The 23,104-nt window shown below is 42.8% G+C and overlaps 1 protein-coding gene across 1 annotated transcript; it reads left to right on the forward strand.

The window, feature by feature from the left end:
• Positions 1-6: 6 nt before the first annotated feature.
• On the forward strand, positions 7-21,726 carry ctnnbip1 (catenin, beta interacting protein 1). The gene is made up of 4 exons (XM_031845182.1): positions 7-2,173; positions 9,745-9,859; positions 11,076-11,166; positions 18,979-21,726. Exons 2-4 carry the CDS (start codon positions 9,764-9,766, stop codon positions 19,035-19,037), a joined length of 246 nt encoding a protein of 81 aa, XP_031701042.1. The 5' UTR covers positions 7-2,173; positions 9,745-9,763; the 3' UTR covers positions 19,038-21,726.
• The last annotated feature ends 1,378 nt before the right edge of the window (positions 21,727-23,104 follow it).

The following is a 23,104-nucleotide window of genomic DNA, read 5'->3' on the forward strand; positions in this document are numbered from 1 at the left end:
GAGTAATGATCTCAGATGCTAGGTAAAAATACCATTGTTTGGTCAAGGCTCAGAGTAATATTGAAAACATGAGGCATTACGACCCAAATAAGGATCTCGTTTCAGCCATAGACTTGTGGTAGCTTTTCTCAGAATGTTCCCTTTTGAAAGTGTAAATCTAGACTATGTGATCTCTCTCAGATGATGCAGTCTGTCTGTGCGTGTGTTATTTTCTGCTATTTAAGTTATGCACAGTGATTTCCATTGCATTTTTGAACTGATGTGCCAGGTGCTTTGAAAGAGATGTCATGCTTGTACTGTCAAAACATCTCCATACTGGTGTGCTGTATGATCTCATTTTATGGTGCTTTCAGTATACTTTACATGCTGTATATCTTGCTGTCAGTCATGCAAATAAGAAGATGTGCTTTTCATCGCCTTTTTCATTTTACACAACAGTTCAAATGATCTACAAAGATGAATTTTATAGAAGAGCAAGTGTAGCTGCAGATTACACAACAAGCTGTTTTAACTCCCTTAAGCTACTGAATTAGTCACTGTGGAATGGGTTTTAAATATGGGTCATCAATGTCCCTCAGTATGGGCTCAACCAAACACTGCTGCTTTAAGCCATGAAGGAGTCTATTGAGTGTATGAGCTACTTTTGCAAATTGTAAAAAGAAATTCTGCTGTTGCCTTTTGAATTGGTTGTAATTCATGAATTCTGTCAAATGGTACAATTATTTGAACATTCAGGTATTGTTTACATGTGTGCAGCTAAAGCTGATAAATCCTCCTGTCAACATACGTCCGATGGAGACCATGGCCTTTATCCTGTTTTTACATTTGCTTCACTTGTCAGGAGGTAAACATGCACCCGATAAACAGTGTGTCACAGCAGAGCTCACTGGGGCTTTCTAGGATCCAAGCCATATGTAAGCTTAATTTAATGCAGCTTGAAAAAAAAAAAAAAGGCTGATCGTGGATAAAGGCCAGAGCCACCGAATTCACCCAATCATTTCCATTTTTTATGTTTACATGTTTATTAATTAAAGTGAACGCAGGGTGGTTTTGGCAAATATTTGATGTACTGTATAATACTGTCATTGTTTCTGTTGGGGCTTTCTTTCTCTTTATTGAACACAGAACCACATCATCCTTATACGAGACACATAGTGAATACAAGTGAACATACTGTAGCGGTGAGAGATACTGATGATTTGAAGTGGACTACGACCTTATATATTTACAACACAACTTAAAAGTTGTGATCGCTTTCCCAATATGCACATGAGAAATGTAAATTTAAATAGCATCAATGTTGGCTACACATTTTTATAACTTAAAAAGCAGGTAATCATGGTTTGATATTGGAACATATCAATCTTTGTGGGTAATACATTCCTTGCTGGGTAGATTCCTAAAAAATAAAGAACAAAGAAACATCAAATTGGAGATGAATATTTGACATGGAAGGGAGAAGGTTTCAATAAGTAACATTCCCCCCCACAGCAGAGTGTAAAATAAATAAATAGTATCAGCAAGGTTTTTGTTTTTCAGACTTGTGTTTAGCAGTGGTGGAGTACTCTACTGTAAGGTACTTGTACTTGGGTAATTCCATTTCAATCTACTTTATACTACTACTTCACTGTATTTTAGAAACAATATTGTACTTTTTACTTCACTTCATTTATTTGATATCTAGTTACTTTGCAGATTCAGATTATTAATACAATACCAACATCTACTAATAAATCACGATGTATTATTGTGGATAAAGCGGACAAAGAAAGTAGTTTGAATTAGCCCCCCCTTTACTTTACATTAGTGATGCTTACACGTTAACGCATCACTAATTGTAATCCAGTGATATGAAATGCATTATTCTGAAAAGGGCCATTCTGCATAATGAGTAATTTTACTTTTGTTAGTACTTGTCCGTATGTAAGATTTTAAACAATGCAGTGTTACTTTCAGCAATAGCTCCTACATGTAGCTAGTGTTGTCTGTGCCGGGGGCGCCCCCTGTGGCCGGCAGCGGTACTGAACATCCAGCAGGACTCTCGCTGCGTTGAGTCAGTAGTTCTCCGAAGCTTCTGCCGACTGGAGGGATGTGACCCCGGAACAGGACGCCCTCCTACAACAACACACCATTCAAACAGAGCATAGAAGAAAGAAAAGCTGGACCAGGAGGGGTAAGCTCATATGTGCCGTTGTCTTGACGAGGCGTACATTGGCAGGGTTTTTTGAATCGATACGTGCGTTTGATTCCCGGCGTCTACACTTCTGGCAGAGAGCAGCGGTACCTGGATGGTGTTTGCACCCATAGGAACTTCATTCAGGCTTTTGTCTCGGGCATGCTAGCGAGCTAGCTCGGCTGGTTAGCATCGGCTGCTTTTGGCAAATGTATCCCGGGGTTTTAGCGGAGACTAAATTAAATCATCGACAGGGCAAAATGAACGTGACTTTTAAAGCCATTGAGTGTACCGTCCATATATTTTTTACCATGACGGATATTGATGAAGATTCATGTCGAAAATGCGCTGAAGGCTCGCTGCTTGCTAGCAAGAGCGCTGCTACAGTTTGAACAGTGTGCGTCCCGCAACATGATAACAAGATCCTTCACGATGTGTGTCCATCTCTGAGAAAACCAACCGGTTCTTCTTTCAATGTCGGCCGTCCACACGTTTGTTTGTGGTTATATTTTAGCCAGAGGTTAAAGAAGAAGACTTTGAAGAAAACTAACGTGATCAAAAACTCGATAAATCTCAGCTAACGTGTGTGCAATGTTTTGCAGACAAACGTTGCCGTTAGGTTGTATCAGTTTGGTCCACTTGCAACGTCATGATGTTAACGCATCTTAAAGGAGGACATCACGACAGTAATTCAGCAGACTTTGTGTACATGATGCACGCCTATTTGAAGTGTTAAAGACACATTGCAGACCCATTTGTCCCACTCACCAAACACCTACCAGTCAGCCATGATAGAGAACCTCAAATGCTGCAGACACAGAAGCTACTTTCTTTAAATTTTGTTTTTTCATGTTCAAGTGTTCTTTTCACACAACTCCTACATTGGGTTTTCTATTTTTGGATCACCCATGGATGCATTGTGCCATGCTGCCTTTTACAGTGGCTGCTTCCCCCACCCACATGTCAGAGAGCTGACAACCCTTTGAGTGGTGAAGCTGGCGCCCTGCCGGCAGCGGGGGCATTGATGAGTGCTGCAGTCAGTGGGTTTTAGGGTTTGGCCACGGGCGAGAGTTCTGAATCCTCCTGGCAACTAGCAGAGTTGGTCACGGACCACAGTATGACATGCCCGCCTTAGTTTGGGCATTCCCCTCACTGGATGGATATTTGGAGCGAGATGAGGACCCCTTGGCCTTGCGTCCCTCGCCTCCTCATGGTCGGAGCAGGTGCTCTTCAGCGGCTGCTTGAGTCCCGAGAGGGACCTCATCAGCTGCCCGTGAGCGGAGTTTGGGAGGGAGGGCTGGTTCATCTCACAACCTCTTGCTCTGTGCTTGGCACACGCACTTGTCAGGCTGTCAGCATTTACTCTGCCCCCAAAGTGGCCTGTTGTGGGCTGACACGGCGATACCGGAGCCGCTTGGATCCATTCGGGGCTTACGCACCCAGTCCAGATGACAGAGGCCTCCGGATGACCACCAAACGGGTTTGAAAGAAACAAACTAGAGTGCATAGCCATCATTTCTGCTCACATTTCTTTGTCTTTTGTGCATCTTGCACATTTGCAAGGAATTGTATTGTTCCATCACATACATCCTATAACTTTTAAGAATTTCATTCCCTGCCTTGGCGTTGGCGCTTTTGAAATCTTGCAGCCGCACCCTCGAGGGACCAGCTTAAGGCAGCAGCAGCTTCTGTTTCAATTCCTTTGAGGGACCCTGAGGAGTGAGCTAAGATGTTCTGAGATCATAGACCAGATTTAATTATGGTATATATCGCATCCACGGGCGGTGAAAAATTCAGTTGTATCAAAATTGGTATTGTGGAAACATTTGCAAGATCAGGTTGCCAGGTCATACATGTTCTTAATTTAACTTTAGCATTACAAATATACAAATTATTATTTGTAGCCTAGTCAAAGCTAAATAATGGGGACAATATTTATTTTTACTGTGTAGGAAAAGTTTCCTAGTGGCTTAAGGTATAAATATGTCATGTCGTGCTGTAAAAGGGCCTAGTATCTACATAATGTGGCACAGAAATAGTCAACGGACAGTTAAGCACACCCAGAAACCCAGCTATGAACTAAGCCTGTACAGTTTGAGTTCATGCCTCACGTGGTGACAACAAGACATGACCTACTTATCAATCATGTTTTCACAATCCAGTTCATCACCATTGTCCCCAAATACTGTAGCCATTGTTGTGGGCATTGTACACGTGAGGAGATGGCTTCACACAAAAGACGGCATGCAGATATCCAGCAAGTCCAAGCCAGAGCTTTTCTGGTCTGCAATGTCCACCCGTCTGGCTCCTGCTGTTTCCAGACCCGACCCGGAGGGAGACACTCTGCTGGGTGCCGTTGTGTCTCCTGCAGGTTTGGATGGGTAGAGACTGGGTGATGGGACTTACAGCACTTTCAAAATTGTCGTAGGATTTATTGTGTTGTGCTGAAACATTTAGTCGATTGACAGAAATAAATTGTCAACACTTTTGATAGTCTATCAATCTTCAGATATCATTCATTTATTAATTAATCAAGAAAAATAGCCATTTAAATTGTGACATCTAAATTGTGAGTATTTTCTGCCATTTCCTGTTTTACATAATTGTAAATTCCCAATTTTTTCTCTACTGTCTTATGGCATCGTGACACGATAAACAAGCTAATTGTTTTATTTTGCTGAATTACGGAGTTGAATAAGAATATTGTTCTGTCCTAATTTCAGTAGGCCACTAGTTTTAATCGGTTTCGTGACATGGTAAGTCAGCATTAGAAGGGTGTGTGTGTGTGTGTGTGTGTGTGTGTGTGTGTGTGTGTGCGTGTGCCTGTGTGCCTGTGCCTGTGCCTGCAGGGACACAGCTGCTCTGCAGAACCAGGCCAGGTTGTTGGCAGCTCAGCTGGCAGCCACACCAGACTTCTAGCTTACTGAAGTTTCTCACACGTTTGTTTGGGATGTTGGCGCAGCTCATGATTGAATTCTTGGTTATTTTTCGGTTTTGGCTGGAGGCTGTTGACCTCTCGGGGTCTTGCAGAGTTCAGGTTTTTAGTGGCATTTGTGTAAAGCTAAACTTAGTTTTGCCAGTCAACTTAGAAGTTTGTTTCTTATTTTTTTGTTCGCTGGGGGGGGATTTGATTTCTTAAGCAATCAGACGTTGTGCGTTATGTGCACAGCTGATTCTAGAGCCAACAACAAACCTTGCAAGTGGACCGGGCCATGTGTGACTGGGCCGGTGCACTTTGGCAGCCTCTGCCCTTCACGACCCTCAGTAAATCTGAAGGCCTATCACATTGCACACTGTAATCTCCGGCAGCAGATGCCCACTCCACTGTGTTGAAGCGGCCCTCTCCGTCTTTTTGTTTCTCAGAGACACTAATGGACACTGATACTACACAAGTGTACATAAGAAATCTGGAATGCAGAGGCCATGCAGTGGAAAGGCTTCGCTCTATTTTTTTTAAGCGGCATTACTAAGTGTGTAATTCTCAGTCATGTGCAGCAGCTGTATGAAATGTTGACGTACTTGTAGTAAACGCTGATGTTAACAGTGATTTCTAAATCACAATCAGATCTTAACCGTGGCTCTTTTTAAACAGGGCATATCCTGATGGTTATATTTTCTATATTTTTTTTCAAGACCTAAATATACTGATACTGTTTTTATGGACAACTGTATATTTAACAAAGTACACATTTAAAAGTTTTTTAAAACACTACAATGCAATTTCTATACTTGGATGCCATCATTTAAATGTTAAAACTCCATACACTGACACAAGGATGACCTGCTAGAAAGAATGAACTGTTAACATGGGTACAAAGATTAAGCTGTGCCTCAGCATCACACAACAATATATTGATTTCCATATTTATATAACTAACTACCACGTGTTCAGATTTGATGGCTCTCGTGTTGCTTTTTTCTTTGAGATTTCCCGGTTCAGTATCAGCGATGCTTTGGTAGCTGGGCTGCCTAGAGGGGCTCGATGTCTCCACCCAACATGACAACACTGACAAGAGCCCAACACGGGCAGAGGGGGGGGTTAGGCCTAGATCAGCATTAAAGAAAGCCTTTGATTACGTCTGGAATATTAGCCGCATACGTCTGATGCTGGCTGAGCAATCCCTCGAGGGATTAGTGTTGAGCCAGCCCACCTCGAGAACCGAACATCGGGCGCACACAAAGGACTCTGACAGGATCCCTGTTGTGGTCCTTGAAATGATTTCAGTCTTGTCACACAGCAGAGCAGGTACATCAGAATGACCCAAGTAGGCTAAACATGGGAAGGTTTCTTTTCAGAACACTATTTATAGGTTTTTAGTAGAGTTGTGTCACTTGTCATTTCCCTCTTTGTCATGGCATCCTAATCAACTCTATTTGTATGATTTTCTTTTTCTTTTTTTTTTCTCCCATAATTCAAAGCAGCCTTGTTAGAAATAATTCAGTGGATGTGTCGGATCAAACCGTGTTCATACAAAAAGCAGCTGAGGTCTAGCCGTCTGTCAAGGAGAGGTCTAGATGTACCCGTTGTTTGACTACTTCAGACATTGTCCTCTGTAAGAGTTTGTCTTCCTGGGAGAGTTCAGAACACAGCTGGAAAAGACATTACAGAAAAATCATGCCAGTCTCTTACAATCTCATTGGTCAGTCTGGATTTTGTGTAGTAAGAAGTTGTATGTTTGGAGAGTTGGTTCTACAAAAACAAAGCAAGCAATTTGAACCTCGCCTTTAGGCTCTAGTCATTCTTCCCTATTGTTTACTTATAGAACAATGAAGCGAATAATAATAATAATGATAACACAAATAGTTGCAAAATGATCATTGTCAAATAGCCTATTTCAAGATACAGGCCACTCATAATACACTTGCCAACAATGACAACACCCAGTATGTGATTTCTGGCTTTAAAATGATGTTGAGCTGGACTTTATCTTGACCCGGTGTGTTTTTAACATGCTGTAATCCAGCAGTGATACCCAGGAAGCCATTATGTCGAGGTTAAGTCTGCGGCAATGAGGCATTGTATGCCAGGCAGCCGAGTACCATCTGGCGCATTGTTGGAATTATAAACATGGTTGGAAAGCTAGTTTGCTCAGCAGGATCGCACGGATGAAACTACCCATTACGTAATTATGCACAATGTTAATCACTGTTGCATGCATGTTGTCGTCCAGTTCACTGAGGACCAGAACTGTCATGATTCACAGTTCTGTAGCTACTCTGCTGCCCAAAATAGTCCTCTACAAATGAGTGTTTCTGCCCCTTCCAGCCTGAGGAAGAACTGGTGAAATCCAAAAAAAGAATGACTCCTTTCCCTTTCCTCTTTTTTTAAAGTGACAATGGAAGATCACTGATCAACCTCATTTACATTTCCATGATTTTTCTACCTGGGATGGGATTTTGCACACTACTTTTGTTCTTCTCATAGCAGATATATTGCTGTGGAAGTGGGATAAGACACATTGTGTTTTTGCGGCTGGTGAAAATACAAATTGCAACCCTCAAAACAGCAGCCTGGGCAGAGATGGTACTAAATATGGCCAGTTTTTTATACTTCAAACGCAAACATCAGAGGATCAGAAATGCCTCAGTCATCAAAGTGGGCCTATTTACAGATGATGAATGTGGAATATATATCCGCCTTTTGTGCTGCAGCGGACGTGAAAATGGTTTAATTGTCAAGTCTCAAACTATGCCTGAATATCAATGGATGTTTGGTACTTTTAAAAAAAATCTCAAGACAAGATGGCACCCGTTGACAGTTGGAGTAGTACTGTTCTCTTCAGTCACTCTCTGCTCTCTATCCAGTCTCACACAGTGACCGTTTTATTCCCAGTGAGCTTCTGATGCACGCCGACTGGCGCTCCTGAGTTTATATCAAGCTTCATTCCGTGTGTCGTCTCACTGCTGGGTCTCTCTGCCTCCAGTCTTAGCTCTTCCATTTGTCTGGCGAAAGGAGCTTTGAAACTTGATCAAACGTGTCACTGCTACTGATATGAAAACACTGCCACCCCCTTTCACCCTCGCCGCCAATGTCCTCCCTAAAGGTGTATGGAGCAACTGACACCAGCGAGATCTTTTCATGTTGCTTCGAGACTTCAGCGGCTCTCCGATTTTAAACGATGCCTGGCGCTCAGGTGGAAGTGAACGCCTGATGTACTCATCTTCCCCCTCATTCAGTGTCGTGTGGCTGGAAACAGACATGAAGACAAAGTCAAGTGTTATTTGCTTGCTGTAAACAGCCACCAAAGATTGCTATAATTCTAAGGACTGTAGCCAGAAGCTTGGGCTCCAGCTGCTCTGATCTGGATGAATCCACACGCTCACAGTGGCACCCAAACGCCAGCCAATGGCCAACGATGCCCCGTTCATCCTTCTCCCCCCTCCGGGCTCTGGGAAGTGGGGACGACGAGCCAGCTCCTCAATTAAATATAACCCCACATCAAACGGCCTGTCAACATGCATTAGTGGTCCTTTGTATAGATAAGAGGCCAAAATAAATAGCCAGAACTATCATAGTCAGTGTGGCTCCCTCTGGCTTTTTATGAAAGATTTTTAGGGGAGAACGAATCCTGACTTGCATACTGATATTCTCTCCATGAAATCCTGTTTTGTTTTTTCCATCCTTTTCAATGTATTTTTCTTCTCTGTGAGTAATTTCTTCTTTTAGCTATTTCAATTAGTACATTCAGGCTGCACGTCAAGCCGCGCTGCATGCCTCGTCTTGTCAGTGTGTCGTAACGGAGATCTAATGCGACAACAGCTGACCTTGATGTGTGTGTGTGCTATCACAGCGGAACCTATCCCTTTTCTGTCATCCGCATTAGTTTTGGCAGATCCTTTTATCGCCTTCCCCCCCCCCCCCCCCCCCCCCCTCTTTTTTCCTTCCCCCTTGCCTATATTTTGCATCTCTGCAGACTGACAGAGAAAATAGGTCATTAGTTAGACGGAGAATATGAGATGGAAGGAGCAGGCAGGGGCGAGATCTGTGTGAAAACTGCCATGCAATATTAATGACAGCCATTTACGCTGTGAAGTGCCGAGCCTGCACTGTGACGAGACCTCTGACTTATATCACCAGTGTTGTTAGACTGTGTGATAAGCACTTCATTTATATAACACAACAACAGTCTGGATCATTTACCCTAAAAGTGAGACCTCTAGTTCCGGCCTAGTGCGGTACATCCGAAAATTCAGGTCAGAAAAACATCCGATGATTGAAATGCAGTCAGAATCATAGACCGTATAAGAAGTGGACGTGATCACGGTGACATCACCCATTGGTTTGTGTGCGGCCGTTATGAAGCCTCAAGCTCTGCATTTTGGCCGTCGCCATCTTGGCTTTTTGCAACCACAAGACACAGAAGAGGGTGGAGCTAAGTACAGCTGAACGAGGCGTTTTTAGGCCACTAACGTCTGTCGGTTTATGGCCTGACAGATAGTGCGGCCGAAACAACCTCAGTCTTTAAGTATTTTTAACTTCTAATAACACTGTGACTGTTTGTGTTGCTTCGATTTTTTTATTTTATTTTTTTTGCAGTTCTTGTGTAACGTGGATTTGTTTGTGTGTCCAGAGCCACAGGAGCAGGGGGGATGAACCGCGAGGAGGCCCCGGGGAAGTCTCCTGAAGACATGTACGTCCAACAGAAAGTGCGGGTCCTGCTCATGCTAAAGAAGATGGGATCAAATGTGAGTGCAGTCTCTCGACCAACACAAACTATGGCCATGTGACATTTAATATTTCAGTATTCACATTTTACAGATTTAAATAGCAGCAAAAAATTAATTCTAGCGCTGCTTTTTGTCCAGCACACCCCAAAGACCAAAAAACATCATTACCGTCATATCATTATGTTTCTTTCATTGGTCAGATGAAAGTAGAAGACCCTTTTAGACTTGCTTTGAAAAGAAGCACACAAAGATTGGCTCTTAGAGCAAACAAAGTCAGACCTCAAAACAGATTCACAATATATAAAGACCTCCATTCGAGTTGTCTATGCTTTAATTTTTTACGAGTAGTGTGGCGCAGAGGTGAGTACAGTGGGCAGACTGAGGCCGATGCTAAAAGTGAAATAGAAATCGACTGTATTCCTAATTTTATCGGTGACCGTCTCAATCAACCCTGTTGGTCCAGATATGTGTTGTATGTTCAGCTCAGGTGGTGACAATGATTCAGGTGTTGAATGACATTGTGGAGGAATTGAGCAGCGATGAACTAATTTAGAACCTCTGAAGATCAAAGAAGCAGAGAAAATCTAAAGCTTACAGAAGCAAGTATGTTATGTAAACCTGTCATCCTTTAAACCTTTCTTTTTAAAAGATGAGATTTAAAAATGAAAAATATGAATCTTTTAAACCTGTGTGGAAAAGAAACTAAAAAGTCAGAGACGACTCCCCTCTCGTCCTCTCACATCACTCTGTTGGTCTTTTTGAACGGCGGAAAGACTCGTCAAATATGAATCCATCTCTTACAGGAGTGTTTTCGTAGGTTTGTTGCGATAAGGACATTTTATACAAGTAGGTGTTAGTTTCCAGGCAACAAACAAGTGTTTCGCAAAGCTAAAACCACAGAGTTGACACACTTGTTACCAGGAGACGACATAATAAGATGCTCTACTTTCGGTGACTGAAAGCAGCAAAACAAAATTTTCTCCGATCAATCTTAAAAATATCTCTTTCACTTTCTAAATGAGCAGAACGGTCAAATGTCCCTACGACCCGAGACGGAGATGTCTACCAAAGCACTAATGAATTAATTCTAACTCAAAATATGATGGATCCAGAAATAACACGTGCCTATGGGAGAATGATTTTAATCAATATTATTATGAGAAGAGCATTTGATAAGTATTCAGTTTGTTCTTGTTTGAAAACTTGATTTGTCACTTTGTTCACTCCTCTTCAGCTTACGCCCAGCGAAGAGGCTTTTCTCCGGAATTACGCAGGTGTGGTCCACAGTCAGATGAGCCAGCTACCACAGCACAACATAGACCAGGGTAAGGCTGTGACACACACACACACACACACACACACACTTACAGTGCTGTTGAAGGTATACGGGTAGAATGCGTTTTGCACCGGCTCACAAACGCCACTTTGACATGTCACAGAAGTGCTACTTTGCCCAGACCGCAAAACCGCATCGCTCCTCTTGAGTCCTTTAACCCCAGCAGGCCTAACGGGTTCCCCTTACCATGCACTGACGCTGACTCAGCGGCCTACCAGCACTGCGTGATTACTCACACAGCAAACAAGTACGGCTGACTGGAACCGAGTGACTCACCCTCTGCATGAGTGCATCGCTGCTTTCACCGCTGCCTCTCACAAATGGCCCAGACGGAGTTCAGATATCGACGTGTTTATGCGATAAAGCAAATCTCTGTTCGTTATGGTTGTTGTAAGACTTGTAAGACTGAACTGTGATGGTCATGCTATTTCAGGGCATCAGGGGGTGCTGTTGAGCTTTCTTAGTCTCTACAGTGTTTACATTTTTCAAACCACAAGAGGGTGCTGGGTGAAATAAAATGGTGTGTGTGTGGAGAGTGACACTGCAGTTACCTGGAAACGCAACAGCAAATTGTTTCAATTTTTTATTTTCTGTAATAAAATATCAGCTGCTTTCCAGGCTGTCAGATAGGAGCCCTGCTGTCCTCCTGTGGTAAACCTGTGGGGGCCCAGGCCTCGCTTTGTCCCTCCTGATATTAGTCCCTCCGGGGAGCTTTAAATCAGGAAAATTGCTTGCAACACTTCACCTACAATGAAGAGTTATGTCTCCTTGTCCGTGTCCTTTCTGTGCAAGGAAACAATCATCGTTGTTTGAAGTGATAAATATGTGATTTTCTGTGGAGAAGGATTTGATTTCACAGGGTATTAAGGAGGCGAGTAAAAGCCGCAGTGACTTTGTGTTTTTGTCCTCCGCTGGCTTTTTTTTATTATATTTGTTTTAGCCGACAGGGTAATGAAATTGTTTAGTCACATTTAGTTAAATTCAGACTCATTCTGGGGAAATGTGCTGCACATTTTAGATGCGTCATGGGCATGCAGTGTGGGTTGCTTTATTACAGCGCGTTTCTTCATCAAGCAGCAGAACATGAAGTGTTGCATCAGATGGGAAGGATGGTAGCGGGTCTTTAAAAAGTGCAACACCGAAAGTGAGATCAGCACAGATTTTAAGTTATTCATTTCTGAAGGATGTTTTCTGTACGTTTTAAACAACTTCAAACAAGATGTCAGTTTGTGCTCCGTACCCTCCGCCTCTGTCTTCATGCCCTTTAGTAGATAAAGGACTCCGTGTCTCTGTGCTATCAACCCAGCTAAGAAGAGCCTCATTAATTATGGACGAACAGGACCGGTGAAAGGTGCTCCCGGTATGCATTATGCATCACAAAAATAGACACATTTAGTGTAATTTGACAGCCTGCCACCTCCTCAGTGTGCCTATAAATTATTTGCGGTGTACATCTTCTCCAAAGTACTGTGATTAGGCGTGTAGATAGCTGCGCGTTAATCACTTTTAAATATGCAGCGCTTAAGGACAGCAGTTTGTAGGTATCAGCACATTCGGGATCCTTTGAAGTAGCGTGAAGAGGAAAGTCCACTATTTCTATTTGATCTCATTTAGACTAGGTAATGGGGGGGGGGGGGGGTAGATGAAAGGAAGCATTTCATTGCCTAGCAACTTGTACAGTCATTGTGCCTCTTAAAATTTAATTTTACAGAAGCACAGCTTTCAAACAAAAAATTATCAGTGTGAATTACTACAAAGTGAGGTTTCATTTGATTCCTGTTCAAAATATAGGTAATTGTGCGAATTGTATTCATACGTTTTGGGGGAAAGACACTCGCGTTGATTGAATTTCAATGTGTTGATTATACTGGACATGAGTGTGGAGGTAAATCAGGTCGTACTCTGTCCTCACTTCATTCTGGTGACGGCAGACCTTCCCCTCACCTCTCTGTACTCTGTATGCAGCAGTAGTGCTGCAGCTCCAGCAGACACCGTCTGTGACCAGCCAGCACGTTTCCAGGCAAAGGTTGTTTGTCTTTGTCTGATCCTGCATCATTGATGTATCTGCTCACAGACCGCATACGGGTCTGGTAAAGTAGCTTCAGTTCATATTATTTCTGAACAGGTTAGCTTGGGCAATGTTTTCCAATTTAAGAAGACAATTTCTAAGAATAACGACTGAGTTCAAATGTCTTTCTGAGCTGTAGACATTAACTCCACACTGCGTTTTGATGCCATTTGACAACAGCTGTTTTCAAAAGCTAATCGCCTCTGCTGCTCAGTCTTTTGATGGAAATATTGGTATAGTAATAAAAAAGCACACCGTTTACTGTCATTGCTGCTCAGCCTGCTGTTTTGAAGAGTAATAGTAGATGACTCGCCTCCTTCAGCTTGTCAAATAATACCGTTTAATCAGCTACTTTAAAGGTTTATAGAATATTTCATAAGCTACTCCTACAATATGAGTTGTGTGTATGTTGTTGAATTGGAAAAGCAAACGGATATTATTATTATTGAAGCCATCTGACCATTAAAGGTCATAGATAAGCTCCAACCAGAGAGACGTGCTTGGGCATGCTGATGCAGGATGCTCCGATACCGGCGTCCTCGATGGGTCTCGGCACAGAGCCGCGGTGTCACGTGTCAGACACGGCCTCATTGATCGGGTGGCGGCATGCTTAGAGGGCGCTGAGGGCAATATCCCGTTGTGGAGACGCACTCAGGTATTGATTACTCAGGAAATGTTAGATAGAAGTGCAGGTGTGAGAGCGGAACAAAAGCTAATGTGACAAATGGATAACATTGTTGCTGTTGTCAGCTTTGGCATATTCTGATAAGAAAAACACATTTGCAGGCATTGGCATCTATTCTGTCCATCACATGTGATCGGACTGATTGAAATGTTCAAACCCTGAATCATTCCCTAGAACTCTGAGCAGCTGTCCGATGTTATTCTCGGTCCTCCTTTTAAGAAACAAGAGTAAATCAACTCTGGGCCCGCCGTTCATATTTCTTTTATGTCTTTGGGTCACAGAATTAGCATTTTTACATGTTTTAATTGGCTGATTACCATACATGCAAAAGCGTAATTTTGTTTTGCATTTTTAATCAGGCCAAATAGGAATTCTCTGAACAAAAGGCTCTGGAGCTTCTTTCTCATTCAGCTTCTTCAGCTGGAGTACCGTGATGTAGCCGAGGAGCGGAGGGCTGCGTTTGAACGCTGTTATTGTGATTTGAAAATGAAGTGTGAACTCGTTAAGTGAGGCCTGTTTTGTTGGGGCTCTGTTTTAGTGTGAATTGAATACTATCTGTGCTGCAGAGTTTTTAAAGCACGATATGAGGCGAGCAGAAGTTTTTGTCTTTACTATCAGGCTGCTTGTTGTTCCCTCTTCAACTCTTATTCAAGGCTATTTGTGACTGACGGCATGTCACTTTAAACAATAGACTTTTGTCAGAGCCACACGTACAGCCAGCAATCTCACGACTTGTTATCTTGTCTGATTTGACAAGGACAGTTCACTCCTCCTCAGGAAGGATGTCTGAGGGAGGATAGACGAGGATGGGGTTGTCATAGCAGCCTCGGTTGTCCCAGGAAAGCTCCGGCTTCCTGTGAGCTTCGGTGTTGCTGCAATGTGCCGCGTCGGTAGCTTGGAGCAGGTGTCATTAGGGGGCCTGGAGGCAATCTGGAGTGCTAATTACACAGCTATGGTGTGATATTACAATCTCTCGCAGTCGGTCTCGTCCCTTCTCTTGTTTCGACTTTCACTGCAGCCCTATCGATGCACGATCCTATTAGTTTTTTTCTTCTGTGTTACAATCCCGTATCTTTTAAACCCACCTTCTCAAGCCGAAGCCGTGTGTCAGTAACTCGGGCCGCGGCAGAGTGGTATCGATTCTTACTTCATCTCGTGTGTCACAGCAGCATGAATTAGAGCCGACGACTCCGATGTATGAAGTGGCTCAAATCACTGAAACACAGACTGGTTTTTCCTTAAATACGCTCTCATCTCTGGGCTTTAAAGTTAATGTCAAAGCTTGTTAAATCTCTGAAATATCACATATATGTGTGACTGACATTCAATGGAAACACATGCATATGTTGTGAATTAATGAGATTTTATTAGGTTTACCCTTTTACAATAGGCTATTCATTTGCAGTTATGTGATGCAGATATTCCTTAAATGTGTTGTGTAAAATGTCGAGCTGGACCAGAACACACACACACCTGTTGTGTGTCGTGCTTCTCAACCCGCCCCGGCCCGAAGTCGTTTTCAATGGGGGGTTGCGTGTCTTTATCCTCTCTGCTGACCCGGCACAGATCGTGACCTCAGATGATGTTGCTGCTCAGACTCACTGCAACACTGGAGTCATCGTGCGGCTGCTCCTCTGCTCGTTCAGACGGGAGGGACTTGAGAGACGCAGCAAAGTGCTTTTTACTTCAAACAAACTCCCCTTTGGGTTCATTTCACAGCTTTCTTATCCATAGAGGTTTCTGTGGGACTTTGTGTGTTTTGAGTTCATTTCAGGCTACCTTTCATCAACCACATATTGATTCATAGACGTGTGAAGAAAGACTTTGTTTGCTTGTGTATCAGTGCTGGTGAATAGACAGCGTTCTGGTTCTGGCTGCTTTTGAACGAGGCCAGAGATGCAAATAATGACTATTCATTCATTTATCGCTCCAATTGTTTTCATTTGTGTGTCTATTAACTAAATAATAAAAGTGCCTTTCAAAAAATCTCCCATGCTGTTCAAATTGCTTGTTTTGTTTCTGATCAAGCGGAGGAAACCCAAAGATAGACGGACATTTCTGCGTGATATGTGACTTAACAGTTGCTTAAATGTTCACTCGCTCAACCTATAGGATCATTGTTTTAGCACTAGTGGTGGACATAATGGTGCATATGTCAGTTTGGGACATGGTGTCATCAGTATTTGCTCTTTTTTTATACATTTTATTTGAAAACAAAAACACTAGTTCTACTTTAACCTCTCTGTTCCATTTGAGGAGGCTTTTCTTGCTCTCAGAGTGTTTATTGAGGACAAATCGGATGATATGCCTGTTGTTGCTGTTATTTATGTAATCCACCGTCCGGAGCCGCTTTGTCCGCCCCCACCAGGCTGGATGAGTACAGGATCAGCGCACAGTGGAGGGAGGGGCCGGAGGACGGACTGACATAGAGCCGCATCCTAACAAACGAGCTGCTTGCTCATAGGCGGCAGCAGCCTGCCCTCCTCTGATGCAGGCTGATTTTTATCTGTCGCTAGGCAACAGCTTTGAGGGACCTGACGTCTCCATCGAGTTGGCTAAAGTGTGTGTGTGTGTGTGTGTGTGTGTGTGTGTGTGTGTGTGTGTGTGTGTGTAAGAGAGACACAAGGCGGGGTCCGCACATCTCTCTCCGTCAAAAGTACAACCGATATAGCTCGGCCGTCCGCTTGGCTCCGTGGATGTATTTCGGTCATCGGGCTCGAGTTGCGCCATGTCCGACGTGTCCTTCCTCTGAACTGCCTGTTACACAACGGTGAACTTATTCACACACACAATGATTTAGACTGACATTTATTGTGATAGATGAGCGGCCTTGCGACAAAAAAAGCCTAATCTTGAACAGAAGTGCTGTTCAGCAGCAGTGTCGCTCCGGTCGAGTTTCCCATTGTGTGGCATTACATAAGTGTCTGCTGTTCAAGCATCATCATCGCTATGTGCTGCCTCAAAGCAGATGAGATACATAGTTTTATGTCTCTAGTTTCTTCTCCTGCTTCCTTTTTTTTGCCATAACCCCATCATTTGGTTGGCCAATAAGCTTTCAAGAGGAACTTGAGTGTTCATATAAACATGTAAACAAGCGAGTGTCTGTGCTGTCTGATGAGGAGGGTCCGCCCTTTGTGCCAAATACATGTGGAAGCTCACAGCCCCTGGCCTACTTTCATATCTCCACAATAATTAAATCTAACGAGCAATTGGGGGCTGTAGTGTGAAGGTTTTTTTTATTTTCTATCGCAGACCGTTTGAAATCCTCAACTGTCTGCAAAGGTGTGGAACTCTGTGTTGATGATATTTACGTGAGCGTAGCTTCCTGTAGGCCGTGGCACCAAGTTGTCGTTTGCCGCTCTCGTCTTTAGGAGACGCCTTTTTAATTTACGGTTTGAGGAGACCGGAGATGTTGCTGTATGTACTTCTGTGGTCTCAATCAATTTCCTTCCATTACACAGAAGCAAATTCATTTCACCAGGCTGCCGAGCATGACGGTGCAAGACGGACTTAATACTTTCCTACTTCATCTGACAGAAGCGTTTTTTAGCTCTCTCTCTTTTTCCAGACAGTCTACAGATGGCATTGCTCAAATTGAAACTCGTGAAGTCCTTTCCAAACAAATCCGACCTATATGAAGGAAGAGTTAGTCCTCAGGATATATGAGGAGGTGAAAGAGCGTTGTGTAGTTTTCTTTTTATCTTGTGCAAACAGAATTGGAAAATGTACATTCATTTAACAGAGAAAAGCTGTCTCAGCAGGTGTGGGCAGGCCCGAATGACTTGATGAATCGCAGTTGGCAACAGACTAATGAGTGATTCCTTGTTCAACAAACGCCAGCTGACAAAGTCTCATTGTGTAGCCGGCATTAGTAGACTCCACCCATAGGAGACGGTAATTATCGGTTTGTCTTCGTTAACTTGGTGAAAGAGGAACAAAAGGAGAAAGAAGAAGCACAACCCCGTGTGCTGTAGATCACTTCGGTCTCTTTTCTGTGTGCTCGTTGATTTTTTATTTTTATTTTTTTTCCCAGAGCTTAGTGAGGTTTAATATCATCGGCTGGAATCTGGTATTGTTTACTCACAGACGATCTTGCCTGAGCTGCAGCAACATAGGAGATTGAATGACATAGAAGCCTCAGATCTAAGTGTTATCATGGCAGAGCAGGATGCCGCTGTCAGCAGGATCCCCGGTCAGGGCGCTGTGATGGCCGGCGGTGGCTTTCCACACGCTGTTGTATTCTCTCTCTCTGGTCTTATGGTCACAACTGACAGGATTTACAGGGTACTGTCAGGATCCAATGACCCGTAGAAAACTCTCACTCGCCTCACACTTTGCACTAAAATCCGTTGTGGACGATCGGATCACAAGTTAATAGTTCGTAACGTGTGGAAGACTTACTGGGGTTCAAACAGCAGTGAGACAGAAATGCGTCCGTGGTTGCATGTTTCTAAATAACCGGGTCTATACCGAAGGTGATGTCCTCTTCTCAAACCATTCACCGTTGTGTTTTATGTGAAACAAATGTGAGCAGAAGAGCAAAATCTGATCCCAGTTGATTACTTGCAACACATTTTAGCCCCTTATGGATACATGTGTATGTGTGTTTCTGCCAATCTAAGTGTTTGGTTCAGTTGGACAGGAACTACCTATTACAGGTCACGCCTAGTGTCGGTGTAAAGCATCGAGATTCCTGTTCGACATGGAAGTAAATACACTCCCTAGACTAATGCACTCCCTAGAAAACATTAGTGAATCAAGTGGTATAAAAGTGACGAAATTGAAAAAATAAAATAAAAGTCTTCAGTTGATAAGAACTCTCACGTTCGGCTTCTCAGGATGTTTGGTTAATATTATGAATCAGATTTTGGCCTCTATAAAAATACACAATAACACTTCATTCTCTTTAAAGCCCTAATTCCCAACAACAGTTACAGTAAATGAGATTATTTAGGATGTTGTAGTTTCCTGCTGCAGACGACCATGTTGGGTTAATATCGTTATTATTGTTTGGAGGACTTACCTGACAATCTACTGTTGGTTTTCAGGTGCAGAGGACGTGGTGATGGCGTTCTCGCGGTCAGAGGCGGAGGACCGACGACAGTGACCCTGGGCTCTCTCCCCCCCTTTCCACCCCACTGCATCTCCCCCCTCCCCCACCCTCTTCCCGCACGTGATCCACAGCAACTCCACAAACACGACACTGATGAGCACAGGAGAGGAGGGGAAGAGACACCAGGAGGTGGCTGCCTCGCTCTCCTCAGCCTCTTCCATCCCCGACTCCTCATACAAGCTGGCGGCCATTACCTGAGCTGCACTCAAGTGCTTCGCTGTGGGGCGACGCCTCAGCAACAAGGCAGTCAGTGAAAACACTCACAGATTGTGTGGATGAATATCAAATGTAGTTTCTTTTTCTTTCTTTCTTTTTGTGGGTGGGTTGGCTTTGTTTTGTATTCTTTTGTCTGTGTTGAGACTTTAGGCAGTGTTACATGTTGTATCTGCTGTGGTCACTGGAGGAAGTGACCAGTCAGCAGCTAACTGAAGCAAAGAGAAATATAGATCTGGTCGAGCAGCGAGTGTGAGGATTGTGATCGTGTTAGGGGAGAGATTTTTTTTTAATTATTTCTGCTGACCCCTGATGGGGCTGAAATAGTTTTTGATTTAGCTGTTGTGTTATGAAGGCTTTTGTATTCTGTCACACACGGGGCCTCATTCATAAACATGTTGTGTGTATAAATAGAGGCGCGATAGACGGGTTCTTCATCTCCCACGCAGATGTCGGGATGTTTCTGAAGAGCGTCGACACGCTTTCTTCAACCTGCATGCCGAAGGCCAAGTAGTCAAATAAAATCGAATGTATTCATAACTCTTCTCAGACAATTAATTTCACTTTAAATCAAATTCCGGCCTGTTTATTTTTCACCTTCTTGCGGCAGGAAGTCAGTCGTAGAACCTAGACTCACTCATGGAGTGCCTCAACAACATGTCGTTTAGGTATCGAACTTGATTCTCTCTTGATTTGACGGTGCTCACTGCTGCTGCGACGCAGAAATAACAACAAACAAAACGGTAAAGTCGAACCGACTAAAGATCAAATTTTTCTTTTTGTATTTGCAGTCTGACCTTTTGTTGACGTACAAATGCTAGAATGATGCCCTGAGTGATGTGTGTGCCTTAACACACGCAGCAGGCCCGTCGTTAATCATTCATGTTTGATTACGGGGCTCAGCAGAGCAGGATGACGAGGCTAGTGGCATGACGGAAGTGGAAAGAGTATTTTTGAGCGCACGTCGTTTTCCTCTCGACGAATCTTCGCACAGTCTTCTAAATGAGGCCCCTCTTGTTCTTCTTCTGCTGCTTTCTTTTGAACCACAGGCTGTTGAGAGTGCAGCGATGCGTTTCTCTGGAGGAAGGTGCAAGAATTAAAGACACTAGCAGACATAATCACATGAAACACAGGAGTACACATTCTCCCCAAACAAACACTGGTTTGGGGTTGTTGTGACATGTCAAACCTTTTCTTTTTTTTTTTATTGTACAGATAGTTGGGAAAATTGATTGTGCCAATTGTATTTTTTTTTTTATCTGTAAGATAACATTAACATAATGATTTAAGAAAATTGATAAGAGACGAGACGCTGTAGTTGTAATTTATTGTTTACTGAATTGACTTCCTCGAACACATCGTTAAAGATGGAGAACCAGTAGATAGTTTAACGTCATCCGCAGCTCTGTTCACACTAAAGTCACAAACTCTACATTTTTAACTAAACATGGAAGCTGTGTGCTATTTCTGACTGTACTGTATCTCTTGCACTATTATCAATGGGATATTTGCAAAAAATACATTTTGATATTTAGGGCAGAGATTTTATGTTTGGATTCAATGGATAAAAGAAAACTTTGTAACCATGTTTTTATTCCTTCGCTGATTTCAAAAAAAAAGAAAAGTTCCTTCTCTGTGTTAATTGACTCGACTGGAAAAGCTCAAATGAATATTTGTTAACAAACCAACATGTTTTTCTAGTGACATGATCAATATTTAATGTATTTTAAGTACAGTTTGTCAGCTTGTATAACTTAAAAAAATAATTGTAACGTAATGTTTTGAAGCCAAGCATGTCTGCCTCGTGGTTTATAATGTGCATTCAAGCGGCGCCAAACCATTGTTTGTACATTCTTGACGTTTGTTGACGCTACTAGCTCTTTTAAAATGTTTCAGAAAAAAAAAAAAATGATTTCTTGTATGGGTAAAGTGTGATCCATTTATTTGTTGTTGGCAATAACTTCTATTTGAATGTCCTCGGTAATCATTGCGATGTAATCAGCCAACGGATCTATCACGCTGTCCGCCTACGACAAAGACTTTTGTCTTTTTATGTTTACTCTTGTTTTAAAACATTCTTTATTTGTCTATGCATTGTTTTTTATCTCTCTCTAAAAGGCGTCTTACTGTACATTTAACTATCACGGTTGTTCTACAGCCTTTATTCAAGTTGTGGGTGTGTGTTTGAGTGTGTGTGTGTGTTTGAGTGAGTGGGTGAGATCATCGTTGAACTTGCGACCGGTTTTGATTTTCAGCATGCTGTTAAGTGTGACTAGGATCGATGTATCTTTTTACTGTGATGACCTGACGTTGCCTAATTGTTCTTTTTTGCGTTGCTTTTGTATTTTATTTTCCTCTCAGTCGACATTGATTTGTTGGTTTTGTTTTATATGGCTGCTGACCATGTCCTGACTTAATGCTTCCAAATCCTATACCAACTGAACCATTAAAGATATTTTAAACAGTGAAAGGTGACTTTTCCTTCTTTTCTTTGTCAAACATGCAAGAAATGAGAAACTGATTCTTACGGCTCAGAATGGCTGCTTGTGTTCAGATGGTGCTGGGAGAAAGTGTTCATCGTATCAAAATAAGGGTAAAATCATGTCTTCTTTGTTCCTCTTACTGTCTGTGTGTGCAGAAGAAAATGATCTTTTAGTTCAGTCTAAGTGAATGATGCAGTTTGTATGCAAAGACAAGTCTGCATATTTGATCAAATCTGAAATCTTCAGACCTTGGAAGCCGCAGATGACAACATCTCTACTCAAGGTCCGCTTACTGGCTCAAACATATCTCTCTTCTTTTCTCAGTCATTAAACTGTAAAAGTTCAAACTTTCCCTTCTTCTCCAATTCGAGGTCCACTTGCTTGTTTTGAACTTACAATTATATCAGTAGTTATGAATTCTGAGGTTTTCTGTAGAAGACCCAAAAGAGTTTTCAGGTTTATAGATAGTGTGAACCTTTACAGTTCAATGTCAAACTTAATTTGCTGAGATGAAGACAGTGTGATCTGGTCAAAAGCTCCAGAACAAGCGAGAAAGAGGGCGTTGTTAAGTCAGTGTTTTGAATTTTAAAACAAGAGGTTCATAATTTTGTCTTAATGTAATCATTTACGTGTTAGTTCTCATGCACATCACTTCATTCAAAGACAAACATTCTTGGCCTTTCAGCGACACAGAAGCCTCCCAGTAACAGCGGGGCCCCTGTATGTTGAAGGACTCTCCTGTAAATCTACTCGTCACATGAAAACACCGTTTACCTTGTTAACTGACAGTAACTACCCACAGCCTCGTACATGTTCCTGTCAGGTGTTCAGGCAGATGTTTATACTGCTGACTGGTCATCAAGTTGGGACATGGGGCTCCATGTTTCTCCCGCGCTAATGATGAACATCTGTTCCCCGTTCACATGCCTTTTTTCACAGATTCATAAAAAAACAAAATCCTGCCATTTAGAGGGAGCGAGCCCTGGGAATAACACGCCAGCTGTTGACACATTTTTCAATATTCATGCACTGCTTTACACTGTAGCTGTCATTTACTGACCGGAAAACTTTCTCACTAGAACAACTTGCTGCTTAGTATTCGAATGCTAACGCTTAGTGTTGTATTGTGGCGTCATTACATGCACACCTCTCCTTCCATCCACATAAGCTCCCTCTCTCACTGTACACGTGAGCTCTGACGTTGTGTTTATCCGATGTCAGACAGATCAGACCCAGAGCTCGGCAGACAGCACGAGCCAGCTGATAACTGCCACCGCCACAATCACATCACGCTATGCAACGGTGTGTGTGTGCGTGTGTGTGTGTGTGTGTCTGGACAGCATACTGTAGTTGCTCTGTGCCGAG

This window comes from Anarrhichthys ocellatus, unplaced genomic scaffold (assembly GCF_004355925.1).
Source record: "Anarrhichthys ocellatus isolate YVR2014 unplaced genomic scaffold, GSC_Weel_1.0 scaffold5, whole genome shotgun sequence".
Classification (NCBI taxonomy): Eukaryota; Metazoa; Chordata; class Actinopteri; order Perciformes; family Anarhichadidae; genus Anarrhichthys; species Anarrhichthys ocellatus.

Bases quoted from the DNA above. Each gene is read 5' to 3' on its own strand.
- ctnnbip1 (XM_031845182.1), top strand. From the start codon at position 9,764: ATGAACCGCGAGGAGGCCCCGGGGAAGTCTCCTGAAGACATGTACGTC. The intron at 9,860-11,075 runs GTGAGTGCAGTC...ACTCCTCTTCAG, and splicing joins TAAAGAAGATGGGATCAAAT to CTTACGCCCAGCGAAGAGGC. The intron at 11,167-18,978 runs GTAAGGCTGTGA...GTTGGTTTTCAG, and splicing joins ACAGCACAACATAGACCAGG to GTGCAGAGGACGTGGTGATG.